General features: G+C 45.2%; 1 protein-coding gene across 1 annotated transcript in view; it reads left to right on the top strand.

The window, feature by feature from the left end:
• The window catches only part of LOC138754635 (microtubule-actin cross-linking factor 1-like), a 42,306-nt gene that overhangs the window by 15,151 nt on the left and 11,777 nt on the right, over nucleotides 1-15,378 (top strand). The window contains exons 3-7 of the mRNA XM_069919184.1: nucleotides 1,830-2,058; nucleotides 2,291-2,607; nucleotides 3,465-3,632; nucleotides 6,308-6,431; nucleotides 7,961-8,056. Coding sequence (XP_069775285.1) covers nucleotides 1,830-2,058; nucleotides 2,291-2,607; nucleotides 3,465-3,632; nucleotides 6,308-6,431; nucleotides 7,961-8,056 — 934 coding nt within the window. The remainder of the gene's footprint in view (nucleotides 1-1,829; nucleotides 2,059-2,290; nucleotides 2,608-3,464; nucleotides 3,633-6,307; nucleotides 6,432-7,960; nucleotides 8,057-15,378) is intronic.

Raw genomic sequence — 15,378 nt, 5'->3', positions numbered from 1 at the left:
GCAGTGAGGCAGAACTAATCAGTTTGGGCCCTGGCAGGGACACCTGCATCTTGAAGCACTAATGTGAAAATGATAATTACCCGGAATGTTTTCACTAAAATAGGGATAGATTTTCATGTTTGTCATTCCATAATATGCAGTGCTGAAGTCAGATTTTCATAGTTAAAAAAGAGCAAAGTTCTTTAGACATTTGCCAATTGGTGTTATCTTCTTTTAGTAAAGCATTCTTTAACATGTATGCAAATTATTGCCCTGTGTGTGCTTGACAGTCTGTTTTGTTTTGGAATAAGGCTACTTGAATAAAGTCTTGTAAAGACCAAAGGATGTTGAACAAAATAGTAAAGATAAATACAACAAAGTCACTGTTATGTCTCTGTGTGGGAGGCTTCTGAAATAACTTGGAAATGCAAGATTCAAAGAGCAGAAGAGATTTTACTTATTGATGCTTTCCACCATGCAAGGAAATGTTCATACTCACATAGACATGCACCCCACAGCGGTGCACGACAGTTACGACAGTGAGAAGGGTGTATTATCTCATCAGGATCATGTGAACACTTTTGTAACTTCCTAGGAATACACCCTTCTCACTGTCGTAACTCGTAGATTGATTGGAAGTCACTGAAATGTGAAGGGGAAGAAGAGAAAAGGTATACCTGAAAATGAATGACTGGTGCAACAGTAGTTCACCCAGTGATGGACGGGGAGGCTGAAGATATTGTTGAATCGTAGAAAATGTTTGAGCAGAAGTGCAATTTAGCATTCAAAAGCTATTTTATAAATGTAACAGCAGAGGAGAAGGTTAGTCATATACATGTCTGGACAGGGGAGCGAGGCCGTGACTTATATAATAGCTGAGAGCTTACGGAGTGGAGAAAAATGATCCAGAGCAGATATTTGCAGAGTGTGTTTCTCTCCGTGAACTCAGCTCTAATCCTAGACTTGAATGCAATGAATTTCAAGGTTTTGTGTAAGAGACTGATGAGACTGTTACTAACTTCCTTACTACACTAAAAACTAATGCTGCAAAATGCAGATGGAAGGATATAGATGAAAAATTAGCTGATCCACTAATAGGCCCATCCTGAAGTGCAAAAGTCTCTTATAGGGAAGGATAGCTTGAAACTGGCCAAAGACTCTGACACAGCCAGAGTCTTCGAAGCCACGAGGACACAAATGAAATCCCTATCAATGCAGACCCACCCACAGCAAAGAGAAGGAAGGGTTGATGCTATAAAAAATACAATCAGAAAAGTGCCACCCCCAGGACCTGTAGGAAGGGCAGAAGACAACACCGCTCCGTGACAGTTACAAAATAGTTCACATTCTCCTGACTAGATCACAGTCACTTCTAGATTTCACGTGTTCTCTTTTACATCATGAAAGAATATTAAATCCCTGAATGGAAAGATAAGGATGAGATCATTCAGATGACAAAAGTTTAATGTGCTTAAGTTTAAATAAAAGCAAGTCTGTTTGATGGGGAAGGGACTGTGTACAAATACTGTAGGAGAGGATTTATTTTCTTGTCAGTCAAATTTAATATGGAATATATTCTATTCCATCTCAGCAGCATTCATCCTTTGACACAAGCAAATAATTGTAGATCAAGGTAGTTGATTAAACCTCCGAAAGGATAAAACCATTTAGGTTTCTAGACTTGAAATACGTTTCCTGTGTGTATTTAAGGGTGTTTTGGTGCACTGATTTTTAATAAATTGGGAAACCTGAATATTTTATTTCAATTGCAAATTCAATAAATAGAATCCTTACCTCCCCCAACACAACTTGGAGCAATAAAAATGAACCTAGGATTGTTTCTTTTCTAGGAACATCGCCAAAAGTTGTCCCAGAAAGAGCAAGAGTTGGTTTTGGCCACAGAGGCAGCTCAGACTTTCCTGGAACAAAATGTCCAGGACCCTTTGCAAGACGAGGAAGTTGTACTGCAGGAGAACTTGAATGTCTTGATGGAGGAGTACGAATCTGCTTTATCAAGTGCAGATTCTCAATTAAATGTGATTGAGGATCTGCATATAGAATTGCAGAAGTTCCGAAAAGGTGAGAGAAAGTATTCATTTATTTTCCAGATTACTATAAAATACTATTTCCTGAGAGTTGAAAAGAATTCTAAGTAAGACAACAGAAAGCTACATGTGGTTTGGAATAACCCCAACTTGTAATTATTACAGGATCCTGTCAATGTGTCAAAGTCTATATAATCTGGTATTTTTTGACCATTTTGAATGCTTGAAAACTTTTAAATATTTGACCATTATATTCCTTTGAACAGATCACGATGAATTTGAAACATTCATGATTCATTTCGAGAAGGAACTAACAAAGATTAAAGCTGGGGAATTTGACTCCAAGTCTTTGACATTCAAACTGAAGAAGCAACAATTCCTCTTCAAAGATCTTCAATTTCACAAAGGGGATCTAAGACACCTCAGACGATCTTGGAAAAGTGTCTTCGATGCTGCCTTTCACTTTGAAATCAGGAATGCAATTGAAAGCTACAAGATCCAAATTGATCCTGATGACATAAGCCAACGTGTGGAGGAGACGGTTGAAAGCGCCGATGCTCGCTTCAACACACTTCGATCAGAAGTATGACATATCTCCATTTTTTTTAGGCTAATAGCATTTAAACTCCAATTTTACTGAAGATCAGTAACTTGAGAGCATTTTGATAGACTGAGCAACTTGTGTAAGTTTTAGTCTTATAAGAGTGGCTCTGGAAAATGTTTGCGGCTGTGATTAATAATACCCATGAAGAACAGGAACAATGATCAAATCTTTCCAGTATTGTGGAGCTCTCTTGGTGGCAGAACTGACTCGAGTTGGACAGAGACCATTGCAGAAAATAAGTTGTGATCTTATTTCCTTTTAATAAAATCAAATGTCGAAGAGATCGTAACTGGTGAAGATTTTCCAGACTGCCCTCCCACGTGCATTTGTCACTGAACAAGGTGCAATGTGTCCAATCCACCAAGGTCACCTCACTGGCTCAGTATGTCCTAAACCCAAGGGTGAAGCTTGAATGGCATAACAGAAATGCAGAGAGTTCGGCTGGAACAATCCGAGCCCAAAGAAATTCTGTCAAATCTTCACTGACACTCTAAAGTTGTGAAGGTTTTCAATGCTTCTGATATATTCCTGACCATCAGTTTATTTTAAAGCAAACTCAAAATAGTAATTTTGATTTATTGACATAACAAGAACATGGAACAGTATGGCAGGGTAACAGGCATTCCACCTTTGGTGAGGAGTGAACATTGCCTTTTTGTCTGTGACCCTCAAAAAACTTGTTGCAGGAAACAAAAAAATGATAGTTGGCATAAGTAATGGACAAGTAATGTATCGCTTGACCCATTTTGGATCGATTGGACACTCGATATTTGATAGCCTCACAAAATCGTACATTTTAAAAATCCACATACTCATTCATTTCTTTCACTCTCTAGTGCATTGGACTTGGATCCCGTCTTGGCACAAAATTATTTAAACAATGGCAAGAGAAGGCAGTTGAGCTGCGTTTGTGGCTCGAATGTGAAGAAACAGAGAGAAGAATGGTTCAGGTGGAGGCCATCTCTAATCCAGAAATCTTGCAGCAAGAACTTGAAAATATCATGGTAAATTAAAGTTGTTATTTCACAAATCACTGTATAATGTTGCTTATTCTAATTTACGTGTAGAAAGATGAATGCTTTGAAATAATGTTAATGTGCACATCCAATAACAGTGGTTAAGGCCACATGGGAGGTTTGTAAGTTTGGCACCTGAAATAGGAAGTTGGGCTCCATCCATTCCACCTTGATCAGGTTTTAATGGGAGCCTGATGAAGATCCAACAGCCAATTTGCTTCCAGATGGTGAGGGCGAGATTGGAAACTGTAACAAAGAAGCCAAACAGTTCTGCTCTCATTGTGTGTCTATTTTCAGTATGGGTTTCCTCAGACCTTATGTTGCCTGTAGCCATGTTTAATGGGGGCCTGGTGACTAAGGATATGGTGGCAGAATTTTGGACGACCTCCAAGATTATAACAGCAGAGCAAAGAAAGTCAGCAAATCATTAATGGGATCATCAAGGACAGAGACGATAACTCCAGAGATGGGGGTTTCAGGAACAGGTGAAGGGAGGTGGGAGGAAAGTGGTGATTTAGAGCACATTTGGAGGGAAGATTTGTTTGCAAGGTTGCAGAGATTGATTTATTCCAAAGTATTCGAACCATAGAAACTTACAATATTACAGAACAGACACAGGCCCCTTTGGTCCTTCTAGTCTGTTCCGAACCCTTTTTCTGCCGAGCCCCTCCGACACCCAGTCCATAGCCCTCCATACCTCTCCCAACCATGTACGTCCAAATTCTTTTCAAATTTAAAATTGAGCCCACAGTCACCACTTCAGCTGACAGCTTGTTCCACTCTCCCACCTCTTCACTCTGTGTGAAGACGTTCTCCCTCACCTTACCCCTACATTAATCCCCTTCACCCTTATCCCATGTCCTCTGGTTTGTACTTCACCTGCTCTCAGTGGAACAAGCCGACCTATATTTACTCTGTCCCCCACATCGCTTTAAATATCTCTCTTAAATCTTCCCTCATTCTAGAATCCAGGGAATAAAATCATAACCTGTTTAACCTTTTCCTACAACTCTGCTCCTGAAGTCCAGGCCCCATCCAAGTCAATCTCTGCACAAATGCCATCCTTCCTGCAGTTAGGTGATCAAAACTGCACACAATAATCCAAATTGGGTCTCACCAATGTCAATTCTACTTTATACTTTGATTGATCAAGGTCAATGTGCCAAAAGTTCTCTTTTCAACCCTATCCACATGTGATACCACTTTCAGAGAATGAGGTATCTGTATTCCCAGATCCCTCTGTTCTGTCGTTCTCCTCAGTGCCCTACTGGTTACCATGTATGTCCTTTCTTGGCTTGTCCTTCCAAAATGCCACACCTCACACTCATCTGCATTAAATTCTATCTTCCATTTTTCAGCCCATGTTTCCAGCTGGTTCAGATCCCTGTGCAAGCTTTGAAAACCTTCTTTGCTGTCCACAACATCTCCTATCCTAGTGTCACCTGCAAACTTGCTGATCCAATTTACCGCATTATCATCCAGATAGCCTTACTGGTTTCTTTCTTGAGGTTTTTTTTTTGCATTTTCTATACTCTTCAAGCACCTCATTTGCTCTGTGATGTCTATACCTGCTGCAGACCTCTCTTCTTCCAAACCAGATTTCTGAGCCTGCTAATCTTGACAGGAATATGCAAAGTCTGTACTCTCCAAATTTCACCTTTGTAGGTCTTCCACTGACACCGCACATACTTTTCCAGGTCAACACCTTCTCAATCCTTTCTCATTTCCTCAAAATTGGCCTTTCTCCAATTTAGAATCTCAAGCCGAGTCCCAGACCTATCCTTTTCCATCATTGACGAAACTAATGGCATCATGTTCACTGGAGTTGATGTTTGAGGTATTGGAATTTGCATCAGAAAGACAAACCACTAGTTCCCATTTTGCTTTATTGAGGTGGAGGGCATTTCTCCTCATGCAGTCAGAGAAAAGTCGGACTATTTATTGCAGTAAATGGCCTGGGATTGATGGTCATGGAGAAAAGCTGTGGGCCATTAAGTGCTCGTGGGGATAGGAGTTGCAAACGGGTTGGATTGCTGAGGGAGAACACATATTTACCTTTGAAGGATGATGGATTGGGGAGAGGGGTCATCCGGAGTAAAAGTAGACGGGCAGAAAAATTATAATGCAGAATAACCCTTTGCAGCCAAATCTATGTCCATTAGTAGTGAAAAGCCAAATGAGTTCTTCAGCATTATTTTACCAATACTGATGCAAATCTAAGCTTCAATTACTGCATCAGAACATTTTTACACATTTTCTTGTGACCTTGATTGTTTGCAAGGGGACTTCAGGGCTGGTCAAGAGATGTAGACAAGATAAAGATGATGAGCTCAACAGCATCAGAAAATGCTCAAACATCAGGCATATTAAATACCTCAAAGCATTAATAAGTAATGGTCAATAGAAAGTTTGATCTGGTTGTTTGAGAAAATCCCAATATCCTGTGGTTATTGGGTCCTTGAAAATGTTCGCCTCCTCACCCCAAAGCAGGCCAGAGAGTTGTTGGTATTTATGATCATTTATAGAATCGTCTTCACAGGCTGTTTATCTCCTTGACACCAAGACAATATCGAAATTAACCAAGGCATCGGCGAATCTAAGATATACAGAAATAAATATTAATTTTATTGTGAATGAGTCATTGTGTCATTTTGAAATCACAGGTCCTTCAGGGAGAAATTTCTGAACATGAAGATGCTGTCGAAAAGTTACAGGAGGCAGCAAAGTGCCTGCTGTCCTTGAGCAATGACGTTGTTCCAAATGTACTCCAGCTTCGAAAGACCACAGGTACCATTTCAACATTTGCTGCTTAGATCAAAAAGTGGTTCTGTAATTCCAACAAATACAAGTGATGCTTCCAGCTGGTAAATTAGACATTTTCAATATCTGCAAATTACCAGTGGGGACCCATCTACCTCTTTGAACCATTCTGAACTATTTCTTGCAATTGATTGGATTTCAGATGTTGAATCATCTTTACCTAGCACGTCATAAATATGCTATCATTTCATAAACAGCTCTGAAAACTCTAAAATAAATGGAATGACCATTTACTAAAGAATTGTGCACACTTAAATAAATGTTTGAATAAAATGCAGTTTTTAAGCAAGTTCCATAGAACTTTCTCTACTGAATTGTGGTCAGTGATTCAGACTCGTATGCCAGAATCGCAATAGTATTGCAAAATGTGTGTTTATTGAATGAAATTTCTGCTCGAGTGATGCATCTTAGAAGTGTTGGGCCTTATAAAATTGTTGCATTAGTGGTACTGAATTAAGAACCATATTTGGAGAATTGGAAATTAAAATGGCAGCAAATGGGAATTCTTCCAGTGAATTCGTTGAAAGTGATGCTCTGCCATTAATTTAATTAAGCAGCCAGGCTCCAGTCATGCCAGACTTGTTCGTGGCTCATCAATTGAAGAGGAGATTGATTGATTGGAAACCAGACAACTTCCAATCATAGAAAGAAGACTGGAAATGGGAAACAAATGTTAAAATATTCCAGCAGTACAGTGAAGTCACAAGTTGCACCGAAATGTTAATGTTGCTTTTCTTTTTTCCAGATGCTTTATCAGCTCCTTTATTTTTCTACATTTTTGTTTTCTTTCCTAAATCTCAGAAATTCTATTTTTTCTGAAGAGTGCGTTTGTCTTGTTGATCAGTTATTAATAGAAATAGAGGGTATGTGGAAATGGTAGAGGGTTAAGCAGCGGGAATTTGCCAAGTGTGAACATCTGGCAAACATGCAGCCAAGGAAGTGTTTAGGGCTGTGATGGCTCAAAGACCCCCAATGTGAGGGGATTTCTCGTGCTGTGCTGCGACGGCACTGAAGATCCATGCATCTGAGCACCCGAAGGGCTGGATGCCGTTCTGGTGAGCACGGTTGCTCTCAGTGTCTTCTCTATTCACCAGAGTATTCTTTGTTGTTCCTGCTCCTCCCTGGCCCCAGGTCCCCCCACTTCACCTGCTCCTCTCGATGAGGAAAAGGCCTTGAAGTCAACATGTTTTCAACAAAGAGTTGCACAACTGTCCCTCTCTTTCTCTCTCCATTTCCTTTTGCAAATGTCCCTTCCTTTTCACTGTTCTTCATATCACTCATCTGCTATTTCATGCTGATTCCCTCCAAACTTGTTTCATTCCTTGCTCACCTTTTTCCCCTACTTTTCCCTTGTCATCTTCTGTTCTGCATTGCTTTAAATATTACTAAACCCACAGTTCTCCTGTGTTTGTTGAGCTGAAAATACCGGAACCTTGTGGTAAATCTTTGAAGACACTTTTAAATGTATGTGTAACAGAACCTTGTGTTCCTTTTAGCTATCATTGAACAGAGATTCCAGCGTTTGCGTCAGGAGGCATCAGAAAAGAAGTTGAAATTGGAACGGTCAAATGTCCAAGAGGAAGATCTCGAAGGTTTACTTTTACCTGTCACTTCTCACAACTGCGATTTCGGAAATATTTTATTTCTGGATTGATGAAGCAGAGTCGTTGATGTAGTTGAGAAACATTGCTATTTTACACACATAACTGGTCCCTAAAAGCAATGCAAGAATGACCAGATAATGTTGATTGCAAGATAAATCTTGGCTTGGAGAATTACAGTCCGGATACAGGACATCTCGACCCCTCTAGTCCACACCGATTTAAGTGAGCTCCTCTCGACCCACTTACCGGCTCCCTGTCTGTAGCTCTCCAATACCTTCACATCCATGCAGCTATCCAACTTGTTCTGAAATGACATGAAAAGTTACATCCCAGACCCTGGCAGCAGGGAGGCAAACTACCAATCTGTTTCCTTAATCGTATCCACAGAATCCCCGATCTGTCCTCCTGACCATCGAATTCCCTATAACTATTACCCTCCTCTTCCTTTCCCTACCCTTTTGGGCAACAGATGCTGACCTTGTGCCAGAGACACAGCACTGATTCCTTCCCCAGCCTGAATGCTCCTCAAGGAGGAGTACCAATTGTTGAGTGCTTCAGTCACAGGGGCCCCCTCCTGTATCTGTCTCTTCCCTTTTCCCCCACCTAACTGTAACCCACTGATCCTCCTCCTGTGGCCCTGTTGAGACCACCTGGCTATAGCTCCTATCTATGACGGCCTCACTCTCACTGACCAGGTCGAGGTCATTGAGTATGGTGGGTGGGTTGGAGAGGCAGCAGTGTGACTCAGATGTGTGGCGGGTGAGACAGCAGCACGACTCACGTGGGCAAGGAGAGAGATTGACGGCAGCGCAACTCGGGTGGATTGGAGAATGGTAAATGTAGTCCCCTTGTTTAAAAAATGTAATAGGGAGAATCCTGAGAATTAGGGTTAGTCTGACATTATTGGTGAGTAAACTAATGGAAGAGATTCTTAAGGATGGGATCTATGAATATCTGGAGAAATACACACTACTCAAGGATAGTCAGCATGTCTTTGTGAAGGCAAACATGGGCCTCACAAATCTAACGAAGTGTTTGGAGGAGTTTACAAAAGAAATTAATGAGGGTAGGGTGATAGATGTGGTCTACGTGGATTTTAGCAAGGCATCTGACAATGTCGACCACAAGAGACTCCTTCAGAAAATCATGAGTCGTGGGATGAGTGAAAAATTACCTGCATGAAATAAAAGCTGTCATGTCAGAAGAAAGCAGAGAATCGTAGTGGAAAGAAAGTATTCTGCCTGGAGGTTGGTGACTAGTGGAGTGCTGCAGGGATCTGTTCTGGGACCCCTGCTCTTTGTGATTTTCATAAGTGACTTGGATGAAGAGGCGGATGGATAGGTCAGTAAGTTTGCGGATAACACGGAGGTTGGATTGGAGGAGTTGTGGATGGAGATGAAGGCTGTTGAAGGTTGCAAAATGATGAAGGTGGGATGCAGAGTTAGGCAGAAAAGTGGTAGATGGATTTCAATCCGGATAAGTGAGAGTTGATGCATTTTGGAAGAACAAACCAGAAGGCTGAGTCCAGACTCAATGGTCGGTTATTTAAGAGTGTGGATGAACAGAGGAACCTTGGGTTCCAAATCTACACATCTCTCAAGGTTGCCACACAGTTTGATAGGAGAGTTAAGAAGGCTTATGGTATGCTGAGATTCCTTCATAGGGGTTTTGAATTCAGGAGTAGAGAGGCCATGTTGCAACTCTACAAATCTTTGGTATGACTCACTTTGAATATTATGTTCAGTTCTGGTCACCTCATTATAGGAAGGATGTGGAAGCTATGGAGAGGGGACGGAGGAGATTTACCAGGATGCTGCCTGGATTGGGAAACAATTCTTATGAGGCAAGGTTCGCAGAGCTGGAGTGTAGAAGGATTAGAGGACACGTGGTAGAGGTCCACAAGATTAAGAGAGGCACCAATAGGGTGGACATACCAGCTCTGTACATGGATAGCCATTAATTCTACATTCTGTTCATGTCAATATTTCCCTCATTATATATTTATCAAATTTATTCCTGAAGGTTGGTTCACAGGCAGTGAATTCAAATTTTGAACCTCAGAGTAGAAACATCTTTTCTTTTGATCATAATTTACTCTTTTCCCCTTTGTGACTCAGGACTTACTGATCCCTCAAGCAGCACGAACAGGCTTTCATCCATTTTGGAAAAACCCGCACTCTTTGATGCAAATTTCGATATTGTTGCGTCTACTTCCAAATCTAGATTTAAAAAATCAATGAGTCCAACACTGAATCCTCAAGGAATACAGTATTTCCCATCTTTTCATCCATAAAACCATTATCTGAAGCCACCACTCGAGCATGCATGTCGACAGTCATCCAAAGATATTGCTTGCATTCTTATATTCTTCCCTCAGCAAAAACAATTCAATCCAAACCTCTTCAATCTCAGCAACTTCCTGGTAACGTCTTCTGAATCCTCAACAATGCTTCGCCATCCTTCCGTGAATTCAGGGACAGGAACACTACATAATGTTCCAAATGCAGCCGACACGAAATTGACTTGACTCACCAACTTTTACAATCAGTGCCCCAAATCTCGACGTCCAGCAGGCTGGATGCTTCTTTACCATCCTCTCCACCACGTTGTGTCTTTCAGGGAGCAATGAACGTTCAGCTCCAAATCCTTCTCTCCATCAATGCTAGAAAAGGTGTATTGTATAATTTCCTCTTGTATTTGACCCCACCAAAATCCAGCACCTCATTCAGGGAAGGGGGAGGTGAAGAGGAGAGAGAGAGCGAAGGATAGGAAGGGAGAGTTGTCGAGGAAGGGGGAGGGATAGTGGGAAAGGGTAAGGAGATGGAGGGAGCATTGTCAAGGAAGGGGAGGAATAGAGGGTGAGGGGAAGGAGAGGGAGAAGGAGGGACAGTTGTCGAGGAAGGGGAGGAATATATGGAGAGGGAGGAATATATGGAGAGGGGAAGAGGAGAAGGAGAGGGAGAGGAAAGGGGAGGGGGAGAGTTGTCAAGGAAGAGGGAAGGAAATAGGGAGATGGTGAGGGGAAGAAGAGAAAGAGAGGGAGTGGGGAAGGAGTGGGAGGGAGAGTATTCAAGGAAGGGGAGGGATAGATGGTGAGGAGAAGGACAGGGTGAGGGGAAGGAGAAGGATAGGGGAAGGAGAGAAGGTTGTCCAGGAGGGGGAGGGATAGAAGGTGAGGGGAAGGATAGGGAGAGGGGAGGGAGAGGGCAGGAGAGGGAGATGGAAAGAGAGGGAGTTGTCGAGGAATTGGGACGGATGGTGGGAGAGGGAGACGGAAGGAGAGGGAGTTTTTGAGGAATTGGGAGGGATATTGGGAGAGGGGAAGAGGAGAGGGAGAGGGTGGGAGAGTTGTCGAGGAAGGGGGAGGGGTATGAGCGGATGAGGGGAAGAGGAGATGGAGAGGGAAGGAGAGGGAGATGGAAGGAGTGGGAGGGAGAGTTGTTGAGGAAGTGGGAGGGATATAGGGAGAGGGTAAGGGGAAGAGGAGAATGAGCGGAGAGGGGAAGGAGAGAGAGTGGAAAGGAGAGGGAGGGAGAGTTGTTGAGGAACTGGAGTTAAAGAGGGAGAGAGGGACGAGCAGAGGAGGGAGAGGGATGGAGAGTTGTTAAGGAAGGGGGAGGAAGGGAGAGGGTGAGTGGAAGAGGAGAGTGAGAGGGGAGGGAGAGGGTGGGAGAGTTGTCCAGGAAGGGAGCGGGGTATGAGCGGATGAGGGGAAGAGGAGAGGGAGAGGGAAGGAGAGGGAGATGGAAGGAGTGGGAGGGAGAGTTGTTGAGGAAGTGGGAGGGATATAGGGAGAGGGTTAGGGGAAGAGGAGAATGAGCGGAGAGGGGAAGGAGAGAGAGTGGAAAGGAGAGGGAGGGAGAGTTGTTGAGGAACTGGAGTTAAAGAGGGAGAGAGGGACGAGCAGAGGAGGAAGAGGGATGGAGAGTTGTTAAGGAAGGGGGAGGAAGGGAGAGGGTGAGTGGAAGAGGAGAGTGAGAGGGGAGGGAGAGGGAGGGGGGGATAGTTGTCGCTGAAGGCGGAGGGTTATAAGAAGATTGTGAGGGGAAGGGGAAGGAGACAGAAGGAGTGATGTAATGGAATGTTCAGGGATAGTGGGAGAAAGGGAGAGGGGAGGAAGAGGAGAATGAAAGGGAGAGGAAAGGGGAGTGAGGGAGAGTTGTTGAGGAAGGAGGTGGGATAGAGGGAGATGTTGAGGGGAAGTGGAGAAGGAGAGGGAGAGAGGATAGAGAGGGAGAGGGAGGGAGAGTTGTCAAGGAAGGGGGAGGGATAGAGGGTCTGGAGAAGGAGAGTGTGAGGGGAAGGAGAGGGAGTGGGGATGGAGAGGGAGGGAGAGTTGTCTAGGAAGGAGGAGGGGTAGAGGGTGAGGGGAAGGATATGGTGAGGGGAGGGAGATGGAAGGAGAGGCAGAGAAAGTTGTTGAAGTGGGAGGGATGTAGGGAGAGGGTTAGGGGAAGAGGAAAATTAGGGAAGATGAGAAAGAGTGAGAAGAAAGGAGATGGAGGGAGAGTTGTTGAGGAAGAGGCAGGGAAAGAGGGAGAGTGGGATGAGCAGAGGAGGGACAGGGAGGGAGAGTTGTCAAGGAAGGGGGTGTGATGATCCGAGAGTGATGGGAAGAGGAGAGTGTGTGGGGAAGGCGAGGGTGAGGGAGGGATAGTTGTCGAGGAAGGCGGAGGGTTATAGGAAGATTGTGAGAGGAAGGGGAAGAAGACGGAAGGAGTGATGTCGTGGAATGGTGAGGGTAAAGGGAGAGAGCAGGAGGTGAGGAAGAGGAGAAGGTGAGGGAGAGGGAGGATGTTGATGAAGGGGGGATATATGGAGAAGGTGAGGGGAAGAGGAGAAGGAGAGAGATAGGGGAAGTTGAGGTAAAGGAAAGGAGAGGGAGAGTTGTTGAGGAAGGGGAGGGATAGAGGGAGAGAGTGAGGAGAAAAGGAGAAGTAGAGGAAGAAGAGTTGGAGAGAGAGGAAAGGAGAGGGAGGGAGAGTTGTTGTGGAAGGGGGACGGATATAGGGTGAGTGGAAGATGTGAGGGAGAGGAGAAGGAGAGGAAGTGGATAGGCAGGGAGAGTTGTTGAGAGAGGGACAGAGTGTGAATGGAAGAGGTGGAGGAGTGGGAGAAGGAAAGGAGAGGGAGATGATAGGCGAGGGAGGGAGAGTTGTTGAGGAATGGGAAGTGATAAAGGGAGAGGGTGAGTGGAAGAGGGAGAGGGGAAGGAGGATGAGCAATAGTTGTCGAGGTAGGTGGAGGGTTATAGCGAGATTGTGAGGGGAAGGAGAGGGAGGGAGAAATGTTGAGGAAGAGGGAGGGATGTTGGAAGAGTGTGAGGAGAAGGAGAGGGAGTGTGTAAGGAGAGGGAGAGGAAAGGATAGGAAGGGAGAGTTGTAAAGGAAGGGGAGTGAGGAAGGGTTAGGGGCAGAGGAGGGAAAGGGAGTGGGAGGGAGAGGAAAGGTAGGGAGCGTTGTTGAGGAATGCAGAGGGAAAGAGGGAGAGGGTGAAGAGCAGAGGGGAAGTTGAGGGAGTGGGAGGGAGAGTTGTCGAGGAAGGAGGTGGGATATGGGGAGAGGGTGATGGGAAGAGGAGAATGAGAGGGAGGGAGAGTTGTTGAGGAAGGGGGAGGTATAGAGGGAGAGAGTGAATGGGAGAGGAAGGGGATGGAGAGGGAGAGGAAAGGTAGGTTGTTGATGAATGGGGAGGAAAAGAGGGAGCGGGTGAGGAGCAGAGGACAAGTGGAGGAGTGGGAGGGAGAGATGTCGAGGAAGAGGGCAGGATATAGCGAGAGGGTGAGGTGGAGAGGGAGGAAAGGGAGAGGAAAGGAGAGGGAGGGAGGGTTGTCCAGGAAGGATATAGTGAGAGGATGAGGGGAAGAGGAGAGGGAGAGGAAAGGAGAAGGTGGGAGAGTTGTCGAGGAAATAGTAGGGTTATAGTGAGAGTGTGAGGGGAAGAGGAGAGGAAAGGGAGGGACAGTGGTCGAGGAAGGTGGAGGGTTATAGGAAGATTTTGAGGGGAAGGTGAAGGAGAGGGAAGGAGTGATGTTGTGGAAGGGTGAGGAATATAGGGTGAGAGGGAGAGGGGAAGGAGAGGAAGAGGAGAGGGAGAGGAAAGAGGAGGGAGGGAAAATTGTTGAGGAAGGGGGGAGGAATAGAGGGAGTGAGTGAGGGGAAAAGGAGAAGGTCAGGGGGAGGGGGTGGGAAGGAGAGGGAGGGAGAGCTGTCAAGAAAGGGCCATGGATAGAGTGTGAGGGGAAGGATAAGGAGAGGGGAGGGAGAGGGAGTGGGAAGGAGTGGGAGGGATATAGGGAGAGGGTTAGGGAAAGAGAAGAATGAGCAGAGAGGGTAAGGAGTGAGAGAGGAAAGGAGAGGGAGGGCGAGTGGTTGAGGAAATGGGAGGGAAAGGGAGAGGGGGAGAAGCAGAGGAGGGAGAGTGGTTGAGGAAGGGGAGGGAAAGAGAGTGGGGGAGAAGCAGAGGAGGGAGATGGAGGGAGAGTTGTCGAGGAATGGGGTGAGATATACGGAGTGATGGGAAGAGGAGAGTGAGAGGGAAAGGAGAGGGAGAGGGAGGGAGAGGAGTTATCAAATGGTGAGGGAGAGAGAGCGTGAGTGGAAGAGGAGACTGATTGGGGAAGGTGAGGGAGAGTTGAAGAGGAAGGCAGAGGGGAAGGAGAGTTAGATAAAAGAGGGAGAGTTTTTGAGAAAAACGGAGGGACAGTGTGAGGGGTGGAGGAGGAGGAGTGGGAGAGGGGAAGGAGAGGAATGCAGACGGAGGGAGAGTTGTCGATGAAGGGGAGGGATATTGGGAGGGGGAGGGAGAGTTGTTGAGGAAGGAAGAGGGCTATAGGGAGTGTGTGAGGAGGGATAGGGTGTGGTGGAGGGAGAGCTATCAAGATAGGGGGAGGGAATAGAGGGTGAGGGGAAGGATAAGGAGAGGGGAAGGAGAGGAAAGGAGGTAGGGAGACTTGTTGAGGAAGTGGGAGGGGGATTGGGAGAGGGAGAGGGGTAGGAGAGGGAGAGGAAATGAGGTAGGGAGAGTTATTGAGGAATGGGGTAGGAAAGAGGGTGAGGAGGAGAGGAGAAGGAGAGGCAGAGGGATGGAGAGATGTTTTGGAAGGGGCGGGATATAGGGAGAGGGTGAGGGGAAGAGGAAAATGAGAGGGAGAGGGAAAGGAGAGGAGCGTTGTTGAGGAAGAGGGAGGCATAGAGGGAGAGGGTGAGGAGAAGAAAAGAAGTCAAGGAAGAAGTGATGGAGAGAGAGGAAAGGAGAGGCAGGGAGAGTTGTGGAAGGGGACGGATATAGGAAGGGGGTAAGCGGAAGAG

The sequence above is a fragment of the Narcine bancroftii genome, chromosome 2 (assembly GCF_036971445.1).
Source record: "Narcine bancroftii isolate sNarBan1 chromosome 2, sNarBan1.hap1, whole genome shotgun sequence".
Taxonomy (NCBI): domain Eukaryota; kingdom Metazoa; phylum Chordata; class Chondrichthyes; order Torpediniformes; family Narcinidae; genus Narcine; species Narcine bancroftii.
This window is presented reverse-complemented; position numbering and strand designations above follow the sequence as displayed.